A 25,224-nucleotide genomic window follows, 5' to 3' on the forward strand; every position below is an offset into this window, starting at 1 on the left:
GCAAAGCACCGTCACCCACCACACTGGGCCCCCACCCTGTGTGTCAGCCCCAGAGCCTGGTGTGCCCCCCCCCCCGGACACCACCCCGCATCCCCGAGGTGGGATGTTGGGCCTTCCCCATGGGGCACAGAGCAGCTCTGAGCCCTCGGTGTGAGGGGAAACTGAGGCAGGGGGCAGGGATGTGCTCGGTAGCAATGGGGGGGAGCCCCCTTGCCGGGGGGGGTTGCAAGGCTGAGGCAGAGTCGGGGGGACAGGGTCGCACTACCTCTCCGTGCCAGGGAGGGGGGGAAACTGAGGCAGGGGACCGGGGGGGGGGTGTGTCGGTCCTGACCCCTCCCGTGCCAGGGATGGAAGAGGGGGGGATGCCCTTTTGCCGCGGGGGGTCCGAGGCAGGCGGGGAGGGCTCCCCCCGCCTCTCCCCTCCTCTCGGCGCCAGGGGCGGGGGGGCCCCGAGGCCGGGCCGGGCCGGGCCGCCTCCCCGGGGCGGGGGCAGGGCGAGGCGGGGGGGGCGCAGCAGCCGCTCCGGGAGCGGCGGCGGCTCCTCCATCGCCGCTGTTGCCGGAGCGGCCCCGGTAGAGCCGCATCCACCGGGCGGGCCCGGCTCCGGCTCCGGCCGCGGCCCCCCCCGCGCCGCCCGCGGCCCCGCCCCGCCCGGGCTCCGGTGCCCCGGCGCCTCCCGCCGCGGCGGCGGAGCGCAGCGGAACGGAGCGGGGCCGGGCCGAGCCGCGCTGCCGGCGGCCGCAGGTGCGCGGTGCACCGGGACCCTCCCCCGCGGCCCCCAGCCCCGGACCCCCCCACCCCGGGACGGCGGAGGTAAGGACGCGGCGGGTGCCCTCTCCCTCCCCACCCCCCCGCGGCGATGCGGTCCGGTCCAACGGGTTTATTCCCCCCCCTTCCATCGGTTGCCCCCTCCCGGGGGGGGGATGGGAGGGAACGGAGGGTGCCCCCCCCAGCCCTCCCCCCTCCCGCCGGCGGAGGCTGCTGCATTGGAAAGCGGCGCTTTTGTTAGCGGCTCCGGGCGGAGCGGGCGGAACCTTGAAGGGTCACGGGCTGGAGGGCCCCCCCCCCGCACCCCCCGGCACCCTCGGCACCCCCAACCCGCACCCCTCTGCCCCCTCCTCCTTGTCCCCTGAGGCCCCCCCGCACCGCGTGTCCCCCCCCCCCAACCTCCATCCTGCATCCCCATCCCTACCCGAGCACTCCTGGGGAGCCCCCCGGCGCCCCCATCCTCCCCCCTGCAGCCCCCTCCGGCACCCCAGGCACCCCTCCGCACCCCCAGCCCGCACCCCCAGCCCACCCCGGCGAGCCTCCCCGCACACCGATCCTGCACCCCCGGCACCACGGAGACCCTCCCGCACCCGGATCCTGCACCCCCACGCCCCCCCCCCAGCATCCTTGTCCCCCCCCCCAGCACCCCGTTCTCCCCGCAGCATCCCGATCCCGCTCCCCTCTCCCCAAGGCAGCACCCCGATCCCCACCCCCCGCACCCTTGAGCCCCGCACAGCACCTCAGTCCCGCACCCCCCCCCTCCACCCAGCACCCAGTCCCACCCCCCCATCCCCTCCCACGCCCCCATCCCACCCGTCAGAACCCCAGACCGGCACCCCGACACCCCCCCCCAGCCCCGGGACGCGGTGATGGGCGGGAGGTGCGGGAGGGGTCGGGGGGAGCTGGGAGGACGGAGATGGTGGGGGGGGCGTCCCTGCTTCATCGGGCTCCGTTTTGCCTCCGCCGCCACTTTGGGAAGCAGCCAGGGCTTGTTGGTTTTTTTTGGGGGGAGGCAGGAAAAAGGGGGGCTGTTTTGTGCCCCCCCCATGCGGCCTCAGCTGGGCTGGGGGGGGGCGGGCAGAGAGACTGAACTGGGGGGGCCTGTCCAATGCAGCCCCCAAAAGGGCGGAGGGGAGCAGCAAGGTCTCAGCCTGGGGGGGGTTGCGATAGGCCCCCCCCAAAAAATAACCCTGCAGGGCTGGGGGGGCAGAGCCCTCACAAACTGGGGGGGTGCCTGGCTCCGTCTCGCTGAATCTGTAACTTGGTGGGGACAAGGAACAGGGGGGCAGACCTGTCAAAAGTGGGGCACCCCCCCCGAGCATGGGGGGGGGTGGCACACCCCAGCGTCAGGGCATGGCTGTGGAGCCCCGTGCAGGCAGTGGCTGGGGGGGCCCCGTCCCCCTTTTGGGGCTCAGCACTGTCATGCCGACTGCAAATTTGGAGGGGGGGGTCAACCCTAAAATAACATGAGGTGTAAGGTGCTAAGCGCAACCCAAATCCTGCCCGGTCGCCCCCACTGCTGGGTGCCCTGGGCACCCCCCAACGCCAGCACCCCCCCACTCCTCCCAGGCCAGGCCTCCCTTGCTCTCACATAACCCAGAGCAGCTGGGGTGCTGGGCCCCCCCGAGCCCCCACCTGCCCCGGCTGCTCCCACTCCGTGGGGCTGGAGGGAATGGGGAGCTTTGGGGGGGCCCAGCACCCCCCACAGCAGCGGGGAGGGCTGCGGGGCTGTGCCGTCGGCTCGGGGTGACCTTGGGTGAGCACTGCCTCTTGCTGTGCCTCAGTTTCCCCCCCCTCAGGGACACCCACCTCTGCTTGTCACCCGTGTCTGGCGGAGGTGGGGATGATGGTGTCACATTGGGACCACTGCCCCTCCCCGATGCCCCACTCCGTTCTCTTTGCGGGTGCCCCAGCCGGGCCGGATCCTGCTCCGAGGGGCGCACGGCTGAGCTGCCCGTCCCATCCTGCTAAGACAGCCGTGGGGAAGGAGTGTGTTGCCTTCAGGAGGGTCCCCTCTGTGTGTGTCCCCCCGACAATTTCAACCACATTTAGGGCTGGAACCGGTGACACTAGAGGGCAGGCAGCTCCGTGCACAGCTGGGGGGTGCAGGATCCGGCCCTGGGTGCCAGGACCCTGGTCACACCGTGTGCCCCCCGCTCCCCGAGCCATGGGGGGGTGTTTGCAGGTGCGTGTCCCCGCTGGGTGCTGGGGGCCAGGGCCGAGCGGGTGCTGAGCACAGGCAGCGATGCCCATTTTGCAGCATCCCCGGGGTGACACGGGAATTGGGTCACCGCTGTCACCGGGGCACGTGGCTGCAGCGGGGAGCAGGGGGGATGTTTTGTGCATGGGGGGAGGCTGGAGGTGGTCCCTGACCGGGGGTGGGATTGGGGCTGTGAGGATGCTGGGGGCAGCTCAGCCCCCGCCAGTGGTGCCGGTGCAGCCGGTGTTCCGGCTGCGGGGGAGACGGCTCCTTTCTGCCCTCCCCCTGGGAGCTGCTTCCCAAGATGTTTTCCCTGCCGATCCCATAAACAAAGGGACCCCCCCTCCAAATTCAACCCCCATCAGCAGCAAAGCCACCGGCAAAACCGGGCTGCGCTGCTCGGTGACCGCAGCGGGCTGGAGGTGGCCGTGCACACGTGTGCGTGCGTGTGCGTGCGTGTCCATGTGTGTGCACGCGTGTGGGTGTGCCGCTCCCTGTGGCGGAGCTGCCCCCAGCTGCGGGGACCCCAGTGCTCTCCCAAAACCAGGTGGTTTTTGGGCGCTTTGCAGCCCACCAAGCCCTGCCAGGAGCCCGAAGTCACGGGGCAGGGTGGTGACGTGCCAGGCTGGGTGTCACCGTCCCCCTCACACGCCCCCTCATCCCTCCGAGCCGGCATCCCTCGCTCCGCACACGCCACGTGATGGTTTGGCTCCCAGTTAAACCAGTGGCTCCTGGAAGAACTCTTCCCTCCCCATCAGCTCTGCCGGGCCGGTGCTGGGGGGGCCGAGTCTGGCCACGAGGCCCATGCCGGCACGATGCTCGCCGGGTACCGCAGCTGGATGCAGCTCCCTGCTGCAGTGCCGGACGCGGTTTGTATCCTTAGACAAGCTCGAATATTTTTAATTAAACCTGCCAGTTTGGATGAGATTTAATTTTTCAGTGGGCTGAGCCGCGCCGGCCCCTCAGTACATCTCCCGCACCGGGGCCGCTCCAGCCGTATCTATTTCCCGGCGTTGCCTTCTGAGGTTATTCCTACCGGTGGCTTTCCCGGTGCCAGCACCTCTTGCTGTGCCAGGTGAGCGGGTTGCCACTGGCCCAGTTGGGATGGTTTGACAGCGGTGCCGGTGTGGTGGCATCTGGTGTCCGTTCTGGCAACATAAATAGTAGTGAAGAAAACCAAGAACAAGCCCGGTTCCATCTGGCCTGTGCCACGGCGCCTGCTTAACCTGTCTGCGCCCGATCGCCGCTGGCATCACCCGATCACCGCTGGCAACATCCCATCACCACCAACTTCATCCGATAGCTGCCGGCATCATCTGATTGCCACCAGCATCACAGGTGCCGCATCCCGGGGGCTCCAGGATCTCCACTTCCCATCCCTCCATCCCCAGGATGGAGATGGAGGCGGCTGCCGGAGTGTGGTACCCAAAAGGATGCTGCCATATCCCCAGCAGCACCCAGTCCCACCGCAGAGGGGACCCGGTGGCCCTGGGGACCTCCCCGCTCGTCACTGGGGACCTTCGGGCTTCACTTGCATCCCCTGAAAGGGGTGATGAAGGTTTCGATTCCCTGCGCAAAGGCAGGAGGGAGAGGGAGAGCGATCGTCTGGCACGGAGGAGATCCCAGTGGGGCTGCCTTGTGCTAACAGGATTTTACTCCCTATTTAATTACAATTTTGTCAAATTAAAAAAAAAAAAAAAGAAAGAAAGAAACAGAGGGGAAAAAAAAGATCCCTCTTGTCTCTTTGTGCCGGTTCCTGGCACCCGGTTAATTAAAGAGCGGCTGGTGAAGCCACCAGTCCCCAGAGGAGGTCCCAGGGGACCCCAGCCCCAGGGCTTGGCAGTCACACCTTGGTTCCAGTTCCTCCCAGTTCAGCCCAGTTCGGCCCGCGGGTGGCGAGGTGGGCCACAGCTGTGGCAGCAGCGTGCCAATGCGCCGTGGCTAATCCCCGGCTCTTCTCTGTGTAATCCCACCCGCCGGGATAATCTCATCAAACCCAGCGGCGCCGCGGCCAAACTCAGTGCCGGGTTTGGTGCTGGATGGATCTGGGCGGGGGGGGCAGGACATGGTGGCCCTGGGGGAGCGGTGGCTGCAGTCAAATCCTTGGTGGGGTGATGTGGGGCTGTGGATGCTTGTGGGGTGCTTGGGCATCGGGTAGGGAAACTGAGGCACGGAGTAGGGGACAGCATGTGACTTTGCGGTAGTTGGGGACTGGGACAGGGGGTGGTGGCAGCCACCCCCGTCCCAGCACTGAAAACAAATCCGAGGCGATGGAGAAGGGTGGGATGGGAAGAGGCAGCAGTGGGAGCACCCACAGGCTCCTTGGAGAGACCGGGCCCAGTTTGGGCGGTGGGAAAATAACTGGCTTTTGTTATCAGCCCCGTCCATCATCTCCTGCCGAGGGAAAGGGGTGTAAAGTGCCGGGAAATTGGGAAGCGTTAAAAAAGGAGCTTTGGGAGGCCAGGAGCCATCCTGGCCCTGCGCTGCGTGGGGCCTGATCCTGCCCAGGGCAGCGGGTCGGGAGTGCGGAGCTGCAGAGAACCCCGGCCCGTGTCCTTCGTGTCACCCGCGGGGACTGAGCTGGCGCAGCACGGGGTCAGTGCTGGGAACAGCCTGGAGCACGGCCTGGGGCCCGATCCTGCCCAGCTTGGGGGGTGCCCGGCTCCCACCCACCCCCAGCACCCCAGTCACCGCACAGCTGCTGCTGCTCACACATGACAGCCCCATGCACACATACGCCAGACGTGTGCACCCCCACGGGTGCACAACAGCCCCATGCGCACACACAGAGCCCTGTGTGCACACCTGTCCCTGCACACTCGTCACGCGCATGACAGCCGGTGCACAGACACCTGCACACACGTGATACCCCATGCACAGACACCTGCACACACATGACATGTAGTGTACACACGCCAGCACACACGTGACAGCCGGTACCCATGCTGACACCCGCACACGCGTGACACAGTGCACACTGCCACACACATGTGCCAGCTGGTGCACACACCAACACCTACACAGCCGTGACACATGGTGCACACATACCTGCACGCAGATGACACGCAGTGCACATGCACCGGCACACACACGTGACACCTAGTGTCCACACGCCTGCACACGTGTGCCCGCCGGTGCATATGCTGACACCTGCACACACCTGACAGCTGGTGCACATGCACACACACACAGGCACACACGTGACATCTGCTGCACACGCCAACACCTGCACACACACCCAACACATGGTGCACACACACCCACACACAGATGACACCCGCCACGTCTGGCGGGGCCACCCAGGGGACAGGGACCTTTATCACCCGTCCTGCCACAAGCTTTGTGGCACCGGTGGCCAGGAGCAACGCGGTGGCGGCGGGGAGGAGAGCGGGTCCCTGCCGGCCTGGTGGGTGCCAGCGGCTGAGGGGGCTTTGCCGGCGCTGGCGGGGGAACAAGGAGCCGTTTCGAGGGCAGCGAGGAAACACCTGACCTTCCGGCGAGGCGGCCAGCGCGGGGGCGGCGGCGCTGGGCGCGCGCCCGCAAACAATGGCCCTTTGTTCTGCGCCGCCACTGGCATCCCGCATCCCGGCCTGCATCCCATCCTGCATCCCACCCCACATCCCAGCCTGCATCCCATCCAGCATCCCGCATCCCATCCTGCGTCCCTCATCCCATCCCACATCCCAGCCTGCATCCTAGCCTCCATCCCATCCCGCATCCCAGCCTGCATCCCATCTAGTATCCCACCCACATCCCAGCCTGAATCCTCTATCCCACTCTGCATCTCATCCTGCATCCCATCCCGCATCCCAGCCTGCATCCCATCCTGCATCCCTCATCCCATCCTGAATCCCATCCAGCATCCCGCATCCCATCCCACATCCTATCCCGCATCCCATCTCGTATCCTGCATCCCATCCCGCATCCTGCATCCCAGCCTGCATCCCATCTCGTATCCTGCATCCCAGCCTGCATCCCACATCCCAGCCTGCATCTAATATCCCACCCACATCCCACCCTGCATCCCACATCCCAGCCTGCATCCTGTATCCCACATTGCATCCCTCCTCGCATCCCGCATCCCGCCCTGCATCCCACATCACATCCCACATGCCATCCCGCACCCTGGCAGTGCCGCAGTGCCAGCACCCACACTACCCTGGCTCCGGTGCATCCCACAGCCCAGCTGGGGCTCGGGGTGTGCCCGTGTCGGGGTGCTGGTGGCTCGTGGCAGCGGGGGCATTGGGTGTCACCCTTCATGGCCCACGCACCAGCACCAGGAGCTGGCAGTGGCCGTGGCTCCTGTCCCCAGGGGTGTCACCGTCCCTTGGTGTCCCCAGGAGGTGGGTGGCGCGGGGGAGAGAGAGGGGTTTTCACAGAGTGGGTGCCCTGGGTAGAAACACACCCCGGGTGGCAGCTCCGGGGCCACCATCACCTCAGGGACTGCGTGATGCTGGGGACGGTGGCACAGCGGAGTCCCTGAGAGCTGCAATCCTCCCCAGCGCCCACCTGCACCCCTCGCCCCCTGGCATCGCGCTGTTTCACCAAGCAGGCAGGATATTTCATCTTATTTAACTACAAATAAGTGTTTTGGAGCGTAGAAATCTGAACTCGAGGCGCTGGCGCCCAGGCTTGGAGCAATTAAAAGCCCCGTTTTCCCGGCCGGAGCAGAGCAGCCGAGCGCAGCTGGCGCGGGGGAGCCCGGAATGGAAATAAAACCATCAAAACCAACAACTAAACTTTATTAAGGTTTAAAAAATGAGCAGGCTGAGGGGTTGAGCGCTTGCTCCTGGCCTCCCCAGCACCTCCTCCACCTCCTCTGGCTCTCCCCGGCTGCTGGCGTCTGTGGGTTTGTTATTGTAGGGTTGCTTTCTCAGGACTGGGGTTGTTTGGGGTTTTTTTGGGCTGTTTCTGACAGGTGTGGGTGTGTGTGGCAACCTCCCGCCTGGGCTCCGGGCCCTGGTTTGTGACTGTAGGGTTCCCACTTGGAGCTGGGTGTGAAGAGGCAGGTTTGTGATGGTGGGGTCTCCCATGTGGAGCTGGGTTTGCCTGTTGGGGTTGAACCAGGAGCTCTGTGTCCCTCTGCCCACTCGGGGACAGGGCACCCTGGGGACACCTGGGGGACCAGGGTCCCTGAGGACAGGGCAGCCCAGAGTTGGGGGCACCCTGGGCATGGGGCTACCTGGGGACAGGGCTCCCTGGGGATGGGGCACCCTCGGGACAGGGCTCCCTGGGAAAGTGGGTTCCCTGGGGACGGGGCATCCTGGGCATGGGGCTCCTTGGAGACAGGGTTCCCTGGGGACATGGGCTCCCTGGGGATAGGGGCTCCCTGGGGACAGGGCACCCTGGGGTGCACAGGGGAGGTCCCGGGAGCAGTGGCCAGACTCCGGCTGGGAGCAGGGGGCTCCCCCTTCCTATGCTGAGGGGAAACTGAGGCAGGAGGCTGGAAGCGGTGACTCAGGGTGGCCGGACCTGCTCCTGCCGGCGGGACCTGACTGCGGCCGCCCACAGCCAGGGTGGCCCCAGGGCCATGCGGGTGCCCAAGCAGTGTGCCAGGGTGACACTTGGCAGCCCAAGGGGACCCAGCGAGGGTGCAGAGCCGCTGGGGTGGCACAGGAGACCAGAAAGGACGAGGGGGGTGAGTGCCTTTGGGTACAAGGGGGGATGTGTGACTCTGGGGACAAGGGGGACAATGGGGATGGCTGTCTTGGAGGGGCAGGAGGGACATGTGAGGATGAGAGCTTTTGGGGACAAGAGAATGAGTGCCCTTGGGGACACGGGGGGGTGACTGTCTTTGCGGGGACAGGAGGGCCATGGGGGGATCGGTATCTGTAGGGACAAGTGCCTTGGGGGAACCAGCAGGACAAGAGGATCCATGTGCCTGGGGGGGGACAGGGGACAAGGGCTGTGAATGGGGAAGGGGAGGGAACAGGGCAGCCATGTGCTTGGGGACAGGGGACAACGGCTGTGAACTGGGGGGGACAGCATCCTGGGGTGCCCCTGCCTGCCACCCTGTCCCCTCCATGGGGTTTATTTTGGCATGAAGCGTGACACCTTCTTGATAGGAAACCATCCGTAATATGCAGATAAGTATGTATTTAATATGCAAATTACCATGCGGCTCTGGCGGGCCACCAGCCCAGGCGTGGCGGAGGGGATGTGCCAGGGTCACGCAGCACCCATGGGTGTCACCCAGCGGGTGTCAAAGGTGATGACAGCACCCAGTGGCTCATGTCACCCCTGGGGATCGCGGCGGGTGACGAGTGCAGGGACAAAGCCACCCAAAGTGACCACGGGGTCCCCACCTTCCCCAGAACCCGTGTTGGGGGGTCGGACCCCCCCTGGTGCTTGGGGATGTCCTGGGGGCCCAGACGCCTGGGTCCCCACCGGGGGGGGTGGGTCGTGGGTGCTGGGGAGGGGACAGGGACAGGGACAGGGGCTATAAACGGCAGCTGTAAGAGGAGCCGGTAACCGGAGCGGGAGGCCCGGGGGGACATTTGAGCCGCCGGCGGGGCCGTGGAAGCGCCAAGGTAAATGGTGGGTGCTGTGTGTGTGTGTGTGTGTGTGTGTGTGTGTGTGTCCACGCCAGTGCCCCCCCGTCCCTGTCACCCGCATGCGGACCCCACTAATGCTGGGGTCCCACCCATCCTCTTGGCACCCCCCCAGCTCTGGGGGTACTAACTGCCTGCTGCACCCCCCGGGAGGTGCTGCTTGGTGGAGGGAGGGGGGACACGGTGGCAGGGGACAGGGCCAGGGCCAGCCCGCGGTGCCAGGTGGCCGGGGTGACATTTGCTCTGTCCCCGCCGTGGGGACAGCTGCTTCCTGGCTCTGCCATCTGAACCGGCCCCGGAACGGAAACCCGGGGGGGGGGGGGGCTGAGCCCCCCCCCACCCCGGCGGTGGCAGCAGCTGGGTTGGGGGGGGCTCCCCACAGCCATTTCGGTGTGACCCCCAAACCCCCCCTGTGGCAATGGGGGGAACCCCCGATGTGACCGCCCAGAGCAAGGGATGCTCTGGGGACCCGCATTTTGGGGGGCTGGTGAGTGGAGGGAGCGCATTTTCCTTAATGCTGCTTATAAGGGCCTCATTAGCATATCTAATTGCTGGTTGCTTATTGGCGCTGGGTACTTTCTGAAGGAAATCACCCCAAACAGCAAATAAATCTGGCATTAGCCCTGTGAAAAGGGAAGGGATTTATTTAGATATTGAGATAATACCGTACCCCCCCCCCCCCATACATTGTCAAATGCCTGATAACGACCCTGATTAATTAGGGGCTGGTGGCTGGTCGTGCTGGACCACTGCTGCTGGTATTCCTAAAAAAAGTTGTATTTTAAGGGATTTCAGGGCTGGTGTTCTCTTCATTTCCTAGTGTCCCCCACCCTTTCCTGGTGTTCCACCCCTTTCCCGGTGTACCCCCCCATTTCCCAGTGTGTCCCCCCTTTCTAACGGGTTTCTGTTGTGAGGCTGAGCCGGGGCGGGTGGAATCTGGGATCCCATGGGAATGAACTGGGATCAGCTCCGGGTGCGGCGACGGCTGGTGAGGATGAGGGGGACGGGACTGTGGTGCCGCTCGGGGGGTCCCATGGGTGGCCACCCCCCCCCGGGTCCCCGGCTGCGGTGACAGCTGCCAGGGGGGTTGGTGGCTCCAGTTACGGTGACATCAGCCCTACCTTCCCACCTGGCGCGGGTGGGGGGCGCAGGCCCCCCTCCCCCGGGGGTCCCTGCGGGGGGGTTATGTGACAGCTGAGCCACTTTCGGGACGCCGGAGCCCCCAGCACCGTCGGGGCGTCCTGAGAAGGGGGGGACACTCACCCCCAGCTATGGGACCCAGGCGTCGGGGACCCCCCCTTGGAGCGGTGGGGACAGCGGTGGCCGTGCCATAGGGCCAGCAGAGGTGGCCGGTGGAGCTCAGGTGGGCAGAGCCCGGTGCCGGGGGCGGGGGGGGGCAGGAGCCGTACCCCACCACAGGGAAGGGCTCCCATCCCCGGGAGGGGAATGGGGGCAGCGTGTCCCCCCTCCCCGGCAGGCGGGGGGTGTGTGCTGGCAGACCCCTCTTCGGGGTCACAGGGACCCCACTGCGCTTCGGGGTCACTGCTCCTAGAAATTATGGCGGGGGGGGAAAAAGTGTGGGGGGGGGCTGCTCCCCCTTCCTGCCCCATCACCCCTGTGTTGGGGGTTGGGGAGACGCTGCGGGGGGGAAAGACAGGGTTAGTGGCTGCTCCCCACCCCCCCAAAAAAAAAAAAGCGTAGTGTGCAGTGGGTGAGGGCTGAGTGAGCTTTCAAATGGGGAAACTGAGGCACAGGGGGGCTGCAGCAGGGACAAAGACAAGGGAAATGGCCGAGGATGTTCAGCTGTGCGGTGTCAGAGACATGGGGGCTTGAGACCCTGAAGCCCCCCCGGACCACCCAGTGCATCCCCGGCATGGCCACCCTGTCCCCACCCACTGCCTCAGTTTCCCCACCGCCGCCTTGGGGACACGCACGGTGACCATCCCCTCTCCTCTGCCACCACCGTGAATGGGTCCCTGTTTGTCACCCGCCCCCCCCACCGTGCCCCCCCTCCCCTCTGGCCCCCTCCTCCCCACTGCCTTTTCTTTGCCCGCACAATCGCAGGCATTTATGTCGCCGGAGGCTCCAGTTACCCCGTGCCCGCTCACTGTCACCACCCAGGCTGGGGGGGCGCGGACATGGTGACACCGGACCCCCTGGCTTGGGGATACAGGGACCTGAGGCTGCAACGCAACAACCCCGCGCCCCAAATCCCACCCGGCGTGGGTGGATTCTCAGGTGGCTGATATACGCTGAACCCTTCCCTTGGGCTGCTTTTTGGGGTCCCCCTCTCCCTCCAATGCCTGGGGACACTTAAATTTGGTGGGTTTTGGATGCTGCTGGTGTCACCCAGCGTGGAGGGGGGAGTTACAACGTGGGGACATCGTTACCCAAGTGGCATCGCTCGTTTGGGTAACGAGGCTAGACAAGGAGCCCCCACCAGCCCCTAAAGGTAAAGCTGGAGGGGGGGCTTTGGGGAACCCCCCTAATTCAGCTCAGGTGGTAAAAGCCTCTGAAGCTTAAACTACAGCAATTAAATTGTTAATGGCCTTTAGAAAACAGCTCAGGCACAAAAAATAGATTTAAAAAAATAGGAATTTTCAGGCTGGTTGCCCAGGGGATGGGACCCATCCTGGCCGGTTTGTCACCCACGGTGTGCCATGGGTGACAAACCTGCAGCTGCCTGTGCCAAAACCAGCTCATTTCCCTCTTTTTGGGGGGAAAAATCCCCCCCCATCCCACTCCTCGTCAGCAGCACCAAACCTCTGGGTTGCTCTTGGCGTTGGCTGTGGTGGTGCCACCGGCGTTGCAAGGGCTTTGAGACCCTTGCAGGCCCCCATCGGTTATTTTTTATAGAAATATATCTTTTAATATATATTTTTATAGAAAAATTAATAAGAGGCGGTGCTGTTTGCTCCTTGTGAAGGTGGGGAAACTGAGGCATGGACCCGTCCCACAGCTGTGGCCGTCCCCAGGAGGCCACTGTGCCCCTGGGGACACATCCCTGGGGGCTGTGACACTGTGGGGTCAGTTGTTCTTGGGGGATGTGACACTGTGGGGATGGGGTTGGGTGTCCCTGGGGTCTGTGACACCCTGGGGATGGGGCCAGTTGTCCCTGGGGGCTGTGACACAGTGGGGTTGGGGTCAGATGTCCCTGGAGGCTGATACTGCAGGGTGGACCGGGATGGGGACAGTGCTGGTTCTCAGCCAGGGCTGGTGACACTGCAGAGGGGACAGGGACGAGTCTCCCCACTGGAGCTGCCCGGCATCCAGGCGCCGCAACCCCCATCCCCACGCAATGTCACCCATCCTCGCTCCCCGCAGGGGACACAGCAGCAGGAGGGCGACGGTTCAATTGAACCCGCTCCCTGCTCTCACAGAATTGATAATCAATTAAATCCCTGCCTGGCTGCTAATTACCCAGCCCTACCCCCATCCCCACTGCCCCACGGGGATGGGGGGCAGGATAGCGATGGTGGCCCAGTGCGGTGGGGGGACGGTGGAGGTGGCATTGAGGCTGTCCGTGCCGGGGGCGGCGTGTTGTGGCACGTGGTGCTCCAGTGTGTCCCCAGGGATTTTCTGAGCTATCCCAATGGCATTTTGGATGGAGAAAAGTCTCACTGGCTTCCCCCGTGTCCCCGTGTCCCTATATCCCCGCGTCCCTGTGTACCCATGTCCCAGCCCTACCATGCCACCACGCTCTGGCTCAGTTCCCCTATGGTTAGTTGGTGGTGAGCCACCAGCGAAGCCCCAGTTTGGGCCCAGTAGCCCCAGTGCAGAGCCGCGCAGGCGCTGGGGGCGCGGGGGCCGCTTTTCCCAGCATATTTGAAATTCTTCAGCCGGGGAAGGACTTGCTTCCCTATCACCAGTCCCAGCCGCATCCCACGCCGGCCCCTCGCCGCTGGCACTGGCCCAGCACCGACGCCTTAAGCCCCCCCCACCCTCCCCCGAGACCGCCCCTGGACCCCAGCACTGGTGACGGGTTTGGGGTACAGGTGGGTCACGCAATGGGGAAGGAGCCCAGGCGTCCGGGTGGGTGTTGCCCCACACACACACCTCTCCCCATTCCCGCAGGTGCAGTGGGTGCCCACCCGCGGCGGGGGGTACCATGGGGCCACCACCCCGCGTCCCCCTGGTCCTGCTGCTCCTGCTGGTGGCAGAGAGGACGGCCCACGGCACCTTCCCCGAGGAGCCCGGCCCCATCGCTGTGGCCCCTGAGGACTGTGAGTGCCCACCCGGGGGTGCAGGGTAGGGGTCAGGGTGCTGCATTGATGCACAAGGTGGGGACGTGGCTCAGCAAGGGGATGGGGTTTTGGGGTGCTTTGGGGTGAAGGCGGGAGGGGGCACCCATGGGCAGGGCTGGGTGAGGGCAGTCGCCCCGGCTCTCTGGGGGAACCAGGGTGGGTGGGGGTGCCCTGGCAGTGTGTGACCCCCCATGTGTCCTGTCCTCCCCCAGATGTGAAGCACTACGCCGTCTTCGTGGGCCACGGGACGAGCCGACCAGCTGGCCCCGAGGGTGGGAGCACCCAGCGCCTCAACATCCAGCGCATCCTCAAGGTCAACCGGACCCTCTTCATCGGGGAGAGGTCTGAACCGCGGCACCCCAAAACCTCCTGCCCCACTGGGGTGGGCACCCAACACCCCCCCCAACCCTCTTTGCTGGGGAGTGACACCTGGGGCACCCCAAAATCTGCCATGGGGCTCTTCGGGGGGGGGCTCCGTCATGGCTGGCCCTGCCCCAGTGATGCTCATCGCCCACCCCAGCACCCCACATCTCCCCATTGGGGTGGTAGTGGATCCTGCACCCCCCCCAGCATGCCTCCCTGGGGGGCACATCCACGGGGTGCCCCGCGGGGTGGTGACACCTGTGTCCCCATCCCCAGGGACAACGTCTACCGTGTCAGCCTGGAGCCCACCGGTGCCGGCGAGATGCGCTACCACCGGGTAAGTGCCGAGCCCTCAGGTGCCGGGGGGACACTGGGGCGGGGAGGGCTGCCAGCTTCTCCCCAGCCCCACGCTGGGTTTTCTTGCCCCCCCAGAAGCTGACGTGGCGCTCGAACCAGCACGACATCAGCATCTGCCGGATGAAGGGGAAACACGAGGTATGGGGCAGGGGGGCTGCACCTCATGGGACTCCTCCCGGTGGGGACCGAGCACCCTCTGCACCCTGTGTCACACAGACAAGGCCACCCTGTTGTGTCCCCCCCTCAGTGTCACCCTCTCCCTCCCCGCTCCCTGCCAGCGGTTGTGTCTCTGTGATTTATTGGCCACTTGGATAATTGGGTTTGTAATTAATTATTTCGGGATCAAAGCAGGCCCGGCCCAGCATCTGCCAGAAATCCAATTTCTAGGTCCCTTAAATGCCATTTTGGGGTGAAAACACCCCCCAAGCCAGACCCTCACATCAATGGAGGAGTGGGTGGCAGCACCCAGAGGTGGGGTGGGGGGGACAGGGTGCCGAGGGGTGACGGTCCCCTCTCACCGGCGCAGGCAGAGTGCCGTAACTTCGTCAAGGTGCTGCTGGTGCGGAATGAGAGCCTGCTCTTCGTCTGCGGCACCAACGCCTTCAACCCCGTCTGCGCCAACTACAGCGTGAGTCACCCAACCCCCCTGCCGGGACGGGGCCACCTGGGACCCCACGTGTCACCCCCGCTGTGTCCGAGTGGCTGGCGGGCAGGGGATGCTCCTGCCTGCGTGGCATCGCTCACGGCCCTGTCTCACCCGCTATAGATGGACACTCTGGAGCCCGTCGGGGACAACATCAGCGGCATGGCCCGGTGTCCCTATGACCCCAAGCATGCCAACGTGGCCCTCTTCACAGGTCAGTGGTGGCACCGCTGGCACCTCACCAGGCTCTCTGCCTGCTGTCCCCTGCCCCGTGCCCGGCTGACGTCCCTCTCCCGCGCAGGGGGGATGCTCTTCACTGCCACCGTGACGGATTTCCTGGCCATCGACGCTGTCATCTACCGCAGCCTGGGGGACAGCCCGACCCTCCGCACCGTCAAACATGACTCCAAATGGTTCAAAGGTGCCCCCTGTGGCATGGTGCCCACCATGTGCCACACAGCACTGGTCCCTGTCCCCTTTGATGCCATCCTGGGACCTCCCTGACCCTGCCACTGTCCCCACAGAGCCCTACTTTGTGCACGCCGTGGAATGGAGAAGCCACGTCTACTTCTTCTTTCGGGAGATTGCCATGGAGTTCAACTACCTGGAGAAGGTGGGAGACATCCCTGTGATGGCCCAAGACACTCAGAGTGGAAATGGGGACAAGGGGACTGTCATCAGGGTTGGGTACCAGCTGGTGATGGGTGTCCATCCCATAGGTGGTGGTGTCACGGGTGGCCCGGGTGTGCAAGAACGACATGGGGGGCTCACAGCGGGTGCTGGAGAAGCAGTGGACCTCCTTCCTCAAGGCCCGGCTCAACTGCTCTGTGCCGGGTGATTCGCATTTCTACTTCAATGTCATCCAAGCCGTGACGGACATCCTGGAGCTGGACGGACGCCCTGTGGTGCTGGCTGTCTTCTCCACGCCTGCGAACAGGTCGGACCCTCTTGTGCCCCACTGAGACCCGTGAGGCTGGGCTGGGACCCCTCTGTGCGCCCCAGTGGCCATGGGGGCCATGGGGGACAGGTTGAGGTGTTCAACCTGTGCCCATGTCCCCCCAGCATCCCTGGCTCGGCCGTCTGTGCCTTCGACATGACGCAAGTGGCCGCCGTCTTCGAGGGACGTTTCCGGGAGCAGAAATCGCCTGAGTCCATCTGGACACCTGTGCCCGAGGACATGGTGCCGAAGCCCCGGTGAGTGACCTGCTGTGGGGACAGGGATGGGGACAGCCAGGCTGGGACCTGCAGGAAGGGGCATGGGGATGGAGGTGGGGACAGGGATGGGGACAGGGACAGCCAGGTCTGGTACCCACAGGGAGAGTGATGGAAGTAGGCATAGGGGCAGGGATGGGGACGGGGACAGGAATGGGAACAGGGACAGGGACGGGGACAGGAATGATCAGGGCTGTTAACTGCAGGGAGGGTGGGGACAGGGATGGGGATGGGGACGGGGATGATGATGGGGACATCATCAGGGATGGGGACGGGGACAGAGATGGGGATGGGGACAGGGATGATGATGATGGGGACAGGGATGGGAATGGGGACAGGGATGATGATGATGGGGACAGGGACAGGTCTGACACCAGCGGGAAGGGTAGAGGGGATGGGGACAGGAACAGTGACAGCCAGGGCTAGTACCGGCTGGGCTGGGGATAGGGCTGGTGACAGGCAGGGCTGGTGGTGGCAGGTTTGGGGACAGGCGGGGCTGGGGACAGGGCCAGTGTGGCTGTGGGGACGCTGAGCTGTGCCACCGTGGCCGCAGGCCCGGGTGCTGCGCATCCCCGGGGATGCGCTACAACTCCTCCAGCACCTTCCCCGATGAGATCCTCAACTTTGTCAAGACGCACCCACTGATGGACGAGGCGGTGCCGTCCCTGGGCAACGCGCCCTGGATCCTCTGCACCATGAGCCGGTGAGCGCCCAGGGCAGGATCCGTCCTGGGGAGGGGCTGAGGGGACTGGTGGGTGCTGGGAGGACTGGGGGGTGCTGGGGGAACTGGGGGGTGCTGGCCAGAGTCTCTCCCACCGCCCTTGCATGCATGTGCAAAGGAGACCGCCAGGAGACCTGATAAATCTCATAAACTTTGCAGTCAAGATCGTCTCATCCTAATTAAATCTGCCTTAATTGCTGCTTGATGGGGAATTAATCAAGCAGCGCTCTCGGGCCGTAGCCTCCCGCCGGCAGGGCAGCTGGGGCGCGTGTGGGGCTGGGGACGGGGACACAGGGCTGGAGACAGGGACACGACGCTGGGGATGAGCATGTGGGGCTGGGGACGGGGCCACAGGGTTAGGGACAGGGCTGTGAGGCTGGGATGGGGACACAAAGCTGGGAAGGGGACACAAGGGTGGGGACAGGGATGCAGGGCTGGGATGGGGACATGAGGCTGGGGATGGGGATGTGGGGATGGGGACCAGCTAGGATCCTGTCAAGGGACTGGGAGGATCTGGGGTGGTTCCTTGGTGGGATCTGAGCTGGGTCCCGGTGGGGATCTGGGTGGAATCCAGGCTGGGTCCAGGCAGGATCTGGGATGGATCATGGGTGGGATCTGGGATGGATCTGGCTGGTTCCTGGGTGGGACCTGGGCTGGGTCCTGGCTGGGATCTGGACTAGTTTCCATCTGGGATCTGCACGACCCCTCGCGCTCCCTGGGGACTCCCTGCTCTGGGCCAGCCACAGCCTGTCCATCCCCAGGGAGGGTCCCAGGCCCCCCATCCTGCCTCAGGTTCCCCCTCCCTGGGGACACGCAGGCTCCCACACACCCCAACGCCTGCTCTGCTCACATCACGCAGGTACCAGCTCCGCAAGATCGTGGTGGACAATGCAGCGGGGCCGTGGGGCAACCACACCGTGGTCTTCCTGGGCTCCAGCACAGGCACCGTCCTCAAGTTCCTCATCCAGCCCAACGCCAGCACCAGCCCCGCACCCGTCCCCCCCGGCAGCCAGAGCGTCTTCCTGGAGGAGTTTGAGACCTACCAGCCTGGGAGGTGGGTGCTGGAGTGCTGGGAGGGAGGGGAAGGGTGAGTCGGGGTGGTCAGATATGTGTGTGTATGGATGGATGGATGGGCGGATGGATGGAGGGATGGATGGATAGATGGATGGATGGAGAGTGGGTGAATGGATGGATGGGTGGGTGGATGGATGGATGGATGTGTGTGTGGATGGATGGATGGATGGGTGGATGGATGGGCGAATGAGTGGTTGGATGGGTGGGTGGATGGATGGGTGGGCAGGTGGGTGAGTAGGCAGGTGGGTGGGTGAGTGACTGGTTGGATGGATGGGTGGATGAGTGGTTGGAGAGCTGGGTGGATGAGAGGTGGTTGGATTGATGGGTGGATGGATGGATGAGATGTTTAGGGAGGGATTGATTGGCAGTTGCAAGATGACAGGGGAGGATGAATGAGGTCGTTGGGGAGGGAGGGATGGATGGATGGATGGATGGATGGATGGATGGATAAGATGGATGGATGGTTGGAGGGGATGGGTCAGAGGGATGCAAGGGGTGGGTGAGGGGAATGGGTGACATGCCCTCCTTTGGACCAGCCTACACTTGGGCTGGCTCCATGGTGGGCAGGCATGGACCAGGGCCAGAGCCACGCTGAGCTGTGCCCCATCCCCAGGTGTGGCCGGGACACAGAGGATGAGCGGCGGCTCCTGGGGCTGGAGCTGGACAAGGCAGCGGGGTCCCTGCTGCTGGCCTTCCCCCCGTGTGTGGCCAGGGTGCCGGTGGCTCGCTGCCAGCAGCACTCAGGCTGCATGAGGTGAGTGTGCCGGTCTCAGCTGCCCCCCGGTGTGGCTTGCTGAGCCGGGGGGCACACAAAGAGCAGGGAGGGGTTACCTTCACATCCCAGGAATTTGCCCTGCGCTGGGTTCCAGCTGCGAAGGACTCAGCATGGCTGGGAGCATGGCCAAGGGAAACTGAGGCATGGCGTGGCACGGGGTCAGGGTCCCTCGTGGGAGTCTGGGGTGTCATATCCCCCGCCATGTTGGGCCTGATCCTGATGTCTCTGCTCCCTGCCAGGAACTGCCTCGGGAGCCGGGACCCCTACTGCGGCTGGACACCCGAGGGCTCCTGTGTTTTCCTGGAGCCCAGCCCCAGGTAACGCTGCCAGGCCTGGGGGGCAAAAAGGCCAGGGGACACAGTCTCAGGGGATCCCCAGAGAGCATTGGCTCCTGCAACCCCCTACCCTTACCTCTGAGACAGAGCAAACTCATTGCTTGCTGAAGCAAGCTGGGAGCCCTCTGCCAGGCTATTAGGGACCGGCTGACCCCCCCCCGAATTTGCACTCCCCCAGGGTGGCATTCGAGCAGGACATCGCCGGCAGCAGCACGTCCCACCTGGGCGAGTGCGAGGGTGAGTGCGGGGCAGGGGTGGGGCTTGGGGACATGGCAGTAGCACCACCAGACTCCCACTGCAGCCATCCCCTGACGTATGTGTCCCCCCGCCATCACCCAGGGCTGGTGACGGAGAGCTTTGTGGACGAGCCGGACGGGCTGGTATCGGTGAACCTGTTGGTGATCTCCTCCGTAGCAGCCTTCGTCATCGGCGCCGTCATCTCCGGCTTCAGCGTCTGCTGGTTCATCGGCCACCGGGACCGCAAGGAGCTGGCCCGCCGCAAGGACAAGGAGACCATCCTGGCACACAGCGAGTCGGTGGTGAGCGTCAGCCGGCTGGGCGAGCGGCGGGCGCGTGGCGGGCAACCCGGCGCCTTGCTGGCCCCGCTGATGCCCAATGGTTGGCCCAAGGAGTTGGGGAAGGTCACCCAACACGACCTGGACTCGGGGGTCCTGCCCACGCCGGAGCAGACCCCATTGCAGCAGAAACGCTGCCCTGGTGCCCTCCAAAACTGCACCTGGGAGCAGAGTCATAACATCATCAACGCCGCCTTGCGGGACCCCGGTGGATCCGGCACTGCTGGTGCCGGTCGGCTGCGTGCTGGCTCCGGCCGCTCGGCTCGCGGCATCCCCCTCTCCTGCCACGCCATCCTGGTGGACCAGGAGCTGGAAGCCGAACTCAGCGACTCCTCGGGTGATGGGCATTGGGGTCGGGACCCCCAGGAGGGTCCCCACACCCGGCAGCACGCACCCGCTGGCACCCGCCGCCCACCCCGCAGCTCCTACGGTGACTTCGCCAGCACGCCGCACCCCAGCCCCGATCGCCGACGGGTGGTTTCGGCACCGGGCGGGGAGGGGGGAGACTTTACTGAGGGGCCACCCTGGCACCCCGAGCAGCTGAACTTCAACGCCAACAATGGCACGGGCCGCCCTGGCGCCCACCTCAAGAGGAACCACACGTTCAACAGCGGCGAGGCGTCGGGGGGCAGTTACGGGCAACACGGCACAGCACCCCGGGCAGCCAGCGCTGGGCCCCCCCGGGCACTGACGGACCTGCACCACCTCCTGCGCTACGGCGTGGAGCGGACTCCCTCGGGAAAATAGGGTCCCACCATGTGTGTCCCCCCACCCAGGGTACCCATGGGGTCCCCCACCGGCTCCCTGGGGACAGGGAGGGGTGGCCAGGCAGGAGCTGCAGGCATGGGGTGAGATGCTGCATGGGTCAGGAGGACAGACACCCCCTGGGTGTCCCCAAGTAGGGTTTGGAGCTGGCCGCGATTGGCATGGGGCAGTGCCCTGCGCTCCGGCTGCTTGATCCTGGGGGGGTCCATCCATCCGGTCCCCTCCCCAGGCTGGACCCAGGGACCATGGATCCCTGGGAGGGGGATCCCTGGGAGGCAGCAGGATGGACGCACAGACACGGACCCTGCTGAGGCGGAGCAGGGCTGTGCCCCCCCCAGCCCCGCAGCCCCTCGGACCCATCAGCTGCACCTGGGGGGGCTTCTGGGTGCTGCCAGCACCCCGGGGACACCTGGCCAGGGGGGTGCCACCAGGGTTGTGTTGGTTGTGGTGATGGGACACGGTGAACATTTGGCGTGCAGGGGGATGGGGGGGGGCAAATACTTGTGTTACCTGGGGATGGGGCACACTCATCCCCCCCGGCCTGGGGTCACCCCTGCCCAGTGCCAGCTTGGGGGGGTGGGGGGCCCTTGTCCATGCCCCCCCACTCCTCCCTCCTGGAAAGCACAGCCGTGATGTGGGGGCACCGCTGGGGCTGGGGAGGGTTCCCCACCGAACCCACTCTCTGCTGGCAAAGGGTGCCCTTTCGGTGCCACCCCTGCCTGGCCCTGGGGGGGCAGGTCCCCGGGGGGGGTGGCAGGCTGTAAATAGGGTGGGGGGTGGCGGGCGCCCCCCCCCCCCCCCCCAGCGGCCATGCATGCGGCCGCCCGCGGTCTGTACCCCGCGGCCCCAATAAATGCCCGTTTACTGGAGGCAACTCCCCCACTGCTGCCTCGGCACCTTCTTACACCCCGCCTTGCCCTGGGACCCCCCAGCCTCGGGAGGCGGCAGCAGCTGGGGCTGGGCAGGGGGTGCTGCTGGTGGGGGGGACATGGGCATCTGGTGTGCAAAGTCCTCATGTGGGGACACCCCCCCCAACATGCCATGCATGTCTCCATGCATTCACCCCCCTCCGTGGGCACATGTGCATCTGCTGCACTCACACATGCACCCCCCACCCTCCCCGCGCACTCCCCCGCCTTGGTGCTCACTCCCCCCCCCCCGGGTACCCTCCCACTCCAGCCCTGCACCCATCCACTGCCATACTACCATCCCCTCTCCCATGCAACGAGTTCCTCCATGCTCAGCCTGCAGTGGCCACCAGCCACAGGGGCGGGGGGGGCTCATGGGGGCTTTGCCACGCAGGCAGGGGGTGCGACACAGGGTCCCACTGCTCCCCAGCACCCATGTCATGTTGTGCATCAGCTCCCCCCAGGGCTTGTACAGCACCGTGTGCTGCCGACAGCACAGCGGGTGCTGGGGTCCCCTGGGTATCTGAGAGGGGTGAGGGTGGAAGGGGGGTGTCAATGCTGCGTTCCCCAAGAGCCGGGGGGGTGCAATGGGGACACGGTGGACACCAGCACCCTGCACCGGATGCCAGCACCCTGCGAGCTGGCAGTGACGGCAGCGATTTCCCAACCGGCACGTGAGGCCGTGCCACCAGCCCCCTGGGCTGACAGCCACCGAGGAGACAGGACCGTCCCCAAGGAGCCTTGCCACCGGTTGGGAAGGTAAGGGCAGGGCTGGGGGTCTCGGAGTGGGGTTGGGGAGAGGGGGGGACATGGGGGGGTCAGGGCATCTCCCTGCCTGCAGGCATGGCCTGCCCTCCCCCAGGTGGAGGGCCGGCAGCGGGACAGCAGTGGCGGGGCTTGCACAACCCTCGAGTGACGATGGCTGCCTGCCTACAGCCCTGCACCGCGATGCCACCCAGCCGGATCCTGCCACCGCTGCTGCTGCTGCTGCTGCTGGCGCCGGGCCCCACCGCCCCGTGCTCCCCCCCCCAGCCCAATGCCACCCATTTCATCTGCACCGAGCCCACCCTGAGCACCTTCCCTGCCGGGCTGCCCCCCACCACCCTGGCTGTCTCGGTGGAGTTCACGGCACTGGCCACCCTCCTCCCCACCGCCCTGGCGGGGCTGCCCCGGCTTCAGGAGCTGCACCTCTCCTCCAACCGCCTCGCCACCCTCCCCGAACCCCTCCTGCGCCCTGTGCCCACCCTGCGCGTCCTCGACCTGACGGACAACCTCCTGGCTGACCTCCCCACTGGCATCTTCACCGCCGCCGGCCACCTCCAGCACTTGGTGCTGCGGGGGAACCGGCTGCAGGTGTTGCAACCCGCCTGGTTCCGGCACCTTCCCCGCCTGCAGTGGCTCGACCTGGCTGACAACGCCTTGACGGAAGTGCCACCTGCGATTTTCCACCCCTTGAGCTCCCTGCATAGCCTGGATCTATCCCACAACCGCTTGGCAACCCTGGCACCGGACACACTGGCCGGGCTGCGGGTGCTGGAGAGGCTTGACCTGGAGGGCAACCAGCTGGGCACGCTGCTGCCTACCGTCTTTGCCCCCACGCCCGCCCTGCGCCTCCTCTTCCTCCAGGACAACAAGCTGCAGACACTGCCCACCGGCGTCTTCGTCCCCCTGCGCCATCTCCGCGTTCTCGACCTGTCGGGTAACCGGCTGCAGGCGCTGGAGCTGCCCCCCGGCACCATGTTGGACCTCGACATCTCCGGGAACCCCTGGGCCTGCGAGTGCCCACTGCTGATGCTGCTGCGGCAGGCGGCCCCGCAGCTCACTGCCAGCCGCAATACCCTCTGCGCCGGCCCCGCGCACCGCCGGGGACAGGAGGTGGCTGCTGTGAGCCGGGCTGGGGACACGGGCTGCGAGCCTAAGGGGGACGGGCAGCGCCCACCGAATCCCTAGGCAAGGGGTTTGGTGTCAACCCAGGTGGCCGGGCATGTCACCTCCCTCCCTGCCACTCTGTCACCAGCCGAGATGAGCTCTCCTGGGGAAACTGAGGCAGTGAGACAGGGGTGCAGCTGTCCCCAGCCCAAAGGCCACTGTCCCCATCCCGGGATGCCCATCCCAATGGCTCCCAGCCCCATCCCACTTGGCTCAGGCTGTCCCACATCCCTGTCCCCATCCCGCCTGGCACATGTCCCTGTCCCCACCCCACAACAGCACATTAAATGCCATCACTTGTAGTCATCACATTGTCTCCTGTGTGTTGTCCTGTGAAGTCCCCAGGGATAAGACAGTGACAGGCACCATGCCCCTGGCTGTGCCCATCCCATACCTTCTGTGTCCCCTGCCCATGCCCATTCCATCTAGGCCAGCCCACTCCCCCACAGGCCCACTCCCTGGGCTTGCCCCCACCCTCTCCCGCCAGCCTTGCTCACCCCCAGGTGACACAGCTGTCCCCTCGCCTGACCATCCAGAGAGGCTGAGGGAGGCGTGGGACCCTGTGGGAGCTCTGCTTCACATGGGAACACCTGGTTTGGAGACATTTGGTATGGAGATATTTGGCATGGGGACACGTGACAAGGGGACATTTGGTATAGAGTCATTTGGTATGGGGACACATGTCAAGAGGACACTCATTGTGGAGATGCTTGGCATGGAGACACCTGGCGTTGGGTCACTTTGGAAACACCTAGGGTGGGGACACTTGGCATGGAGATGCTTGGTAAGGGGACACCTGGTATGGGGACTTCTGTCAAGGGGAAACTTGATATGGAGATGCTTGGCATAGGGACACCTGGCAAGGGGACACTGGGTATGGGGACATATGTCAAGAGGACACTCGGTATGGAGATGCTTGGCATGGGGACACCTGGCAAGGGGACACTTGCCATGGGGACACACGGCAAAGGGACACTTAGTATGGGGACACCAGTCATTGTGTCCTGTTGCTGTGGGGACACGTGGCGAGGGGGCACCTGGGGCGGGGACACGTGGCGTGGGGCGGTGGGCCGGGGCCCCTGGCCGCCCAGCCGGGACGGGGTGTCGCTGGGGGTGTCGCTGGGGTTGTCCCCCCGCTGTCCCCGGGCAGGATCGGGCCCCCGCGGCCCCACGTGAGAGCCACCACGTGGCGGCGCCCTCCAAAGCCCGCCCCCCGGCCCGCCTCTCACTCCTGATTGGTGGCGGCGCGGCCCTCCCCTTCGCTGATTGGCTCCCGCCGCCAACTATGAATCCGGCGCTGGGCGGGAGCCGGGGATCGCGATCACGGCCGGGGGTCGCGACAGACCGCCCCCCCCCCCCCCCCCCCACCCCCCGTAAGTACTGTGCCCGGGACTTGGCGGTAGTTGGAGGGTGGAAAGCGGGCCTGGGGGGGGGGGGGGTGTCCAGGGGCTCCCGGGGGATCGGGGGGTCCCAGGTGTCCCCTGCATGTCCCCCCCCTCCGCCCCTCCGTGATGGGTGCCACGGAGCAGCCCAGGGACTCCTAGGGGACCTGCCCCCCCCGGGACCTGACCCCGGGACCCAGAGGGACACCCCCAAGGACCACAGGGGACACCCAGGGACACCGAGGGGACCTGCCCCCTGGGACCTGACCTCCGGGACACAAGGGGACCCCTCCAGGGACGCAAGGGGACCTGCCCCCCTCCAAGGACCTGCCTTCAGGCCCCCCCCTCCAAAGCCCCCTAGGAGTTGCCCCCTGGGTTGCACAGGACCAGGCTGGGGGGGCAGCGGGGCAGGGACGCTGCCG

The 25,224-nt window shown here is 65.6% G+C and overlaps 2 protein-coding genes across 4 annotated transcripts; both read left to right on the forward strand.

Moving 5' to 3' along the window:
* Positions 1-682: 682 nt before the first annotated feature.
* SEMA6B (semaphorin 6B) lies at positions 683-21,464 on the forward strand. Of its 3 annotated transcripts, none has more exons than XM_074565806.1 (17): positions 683-813; positions 13,594-13,742; positions 13,976-14,105; positions 14,403-14,463; positions 14,559-14,621; positions 15,010-15,111; positions 15,250-15,340; positions 15,428-15,547; positions 15,651-15,739; positions 15,846-16,063; positions 16,189-16,320; positions 16,892-17,041; positions 17,919-18,113; positions 18,747-18,887; positions 19,148-19,225; positions 19,422-19,480; positions 19,583-21,464. In XM_074565806.1, the coding sequence occupies exons 2-17, from the start codon at positions 13,628-13,630 to the stop codon at positions 20,563-20,565; spliced, it is 2,727 nt and encodes a 908-aa protein (XP_074421907.1). In that variant the 5' UTR covers positions 683-813; positions 13,594-13,627; the 3' UTR covers positions 20,566-21,464. The 3 variants fall into 3 exon arrangements, with proteins under 3 accessions (XP_074421907.1, XP_074421908.1, XP_074421909.1); XM_074565807.1 differs by lacking the exon at positions 683-813 and adding an exon at positions 9,424-9,498; XM_074565808.1 differs by lacking the exon at positions 683-813 and adding an exon at positions 9,483-9,505.
* A 673-nt stretch (positions 21,465-22,137) lies between these two features.
* Positions 22,138-23,729, forward strand: LRG1 (leucine rich alpha-2-glycoprotein 1). The gene is made up of 2 exons (XM_074565465.1): positions 22,138-22,250; positions 22,428-23,729. The coding sequence occupies exon 2, from the start codon at positions 22,440-22,442 to the stop codon at positions 23,439-23,441; it is 1,002 nt and encodes a 333-aa protein (XP_074421566.1). The 5' UTR covers positions 22,138-22,250; positions 22,428-22,439; the 3' UTR covers positions 23,442-23,729.
* The last annotated feature ends 1,495 nt before the right edge of the window (positions 23,730-25,224 follow it).

This window comes from Larus michahellis, chromosome 23 (genome assembly GCF_964199755.1).
Source record: "Larus michahellis chromosome 23, bLarMic1.1, whole genome shotgun sequence".
Classification (NCBI taxonomy): Eukaryota; Metazoa; Chordata; class Aves; order Charadriiformes; family Laridae; genus Larus; species Larus michahellis.

Bases quoted from the DNA above. Each gene is read 5' to 3' on its own strand.
- LRG1 (XM_074565465.1), top strand. From the start codon at position 22,440: ATGCCACCCAGCCGGATCCTGCCACCGCTGCTGCTGCTGCTGCTGCTG.
- SEMA6B (XM_074565806.1), top strand. From the start codon at position 13,628: ATGGGGCCACCACCCCGCGTCCCCCTGGTCCTGCTGCTCCTGCTGGTG. The intron at 14,464-14,558 runs GTAAGTGCCGAG...TTGCCCCCCCAG, and splicing joins GCGAGATGCGCTACCACCGG to AAGCTGACGTGGCGCTCGAA. The intron at 16,321-16,891 runs GTGAGTGACCTG...CCGTGGCCGCAG, and splicing joins GACATGGTGCCGAAGCCCCG to GCCCGGGTGCTGCGCATCCC.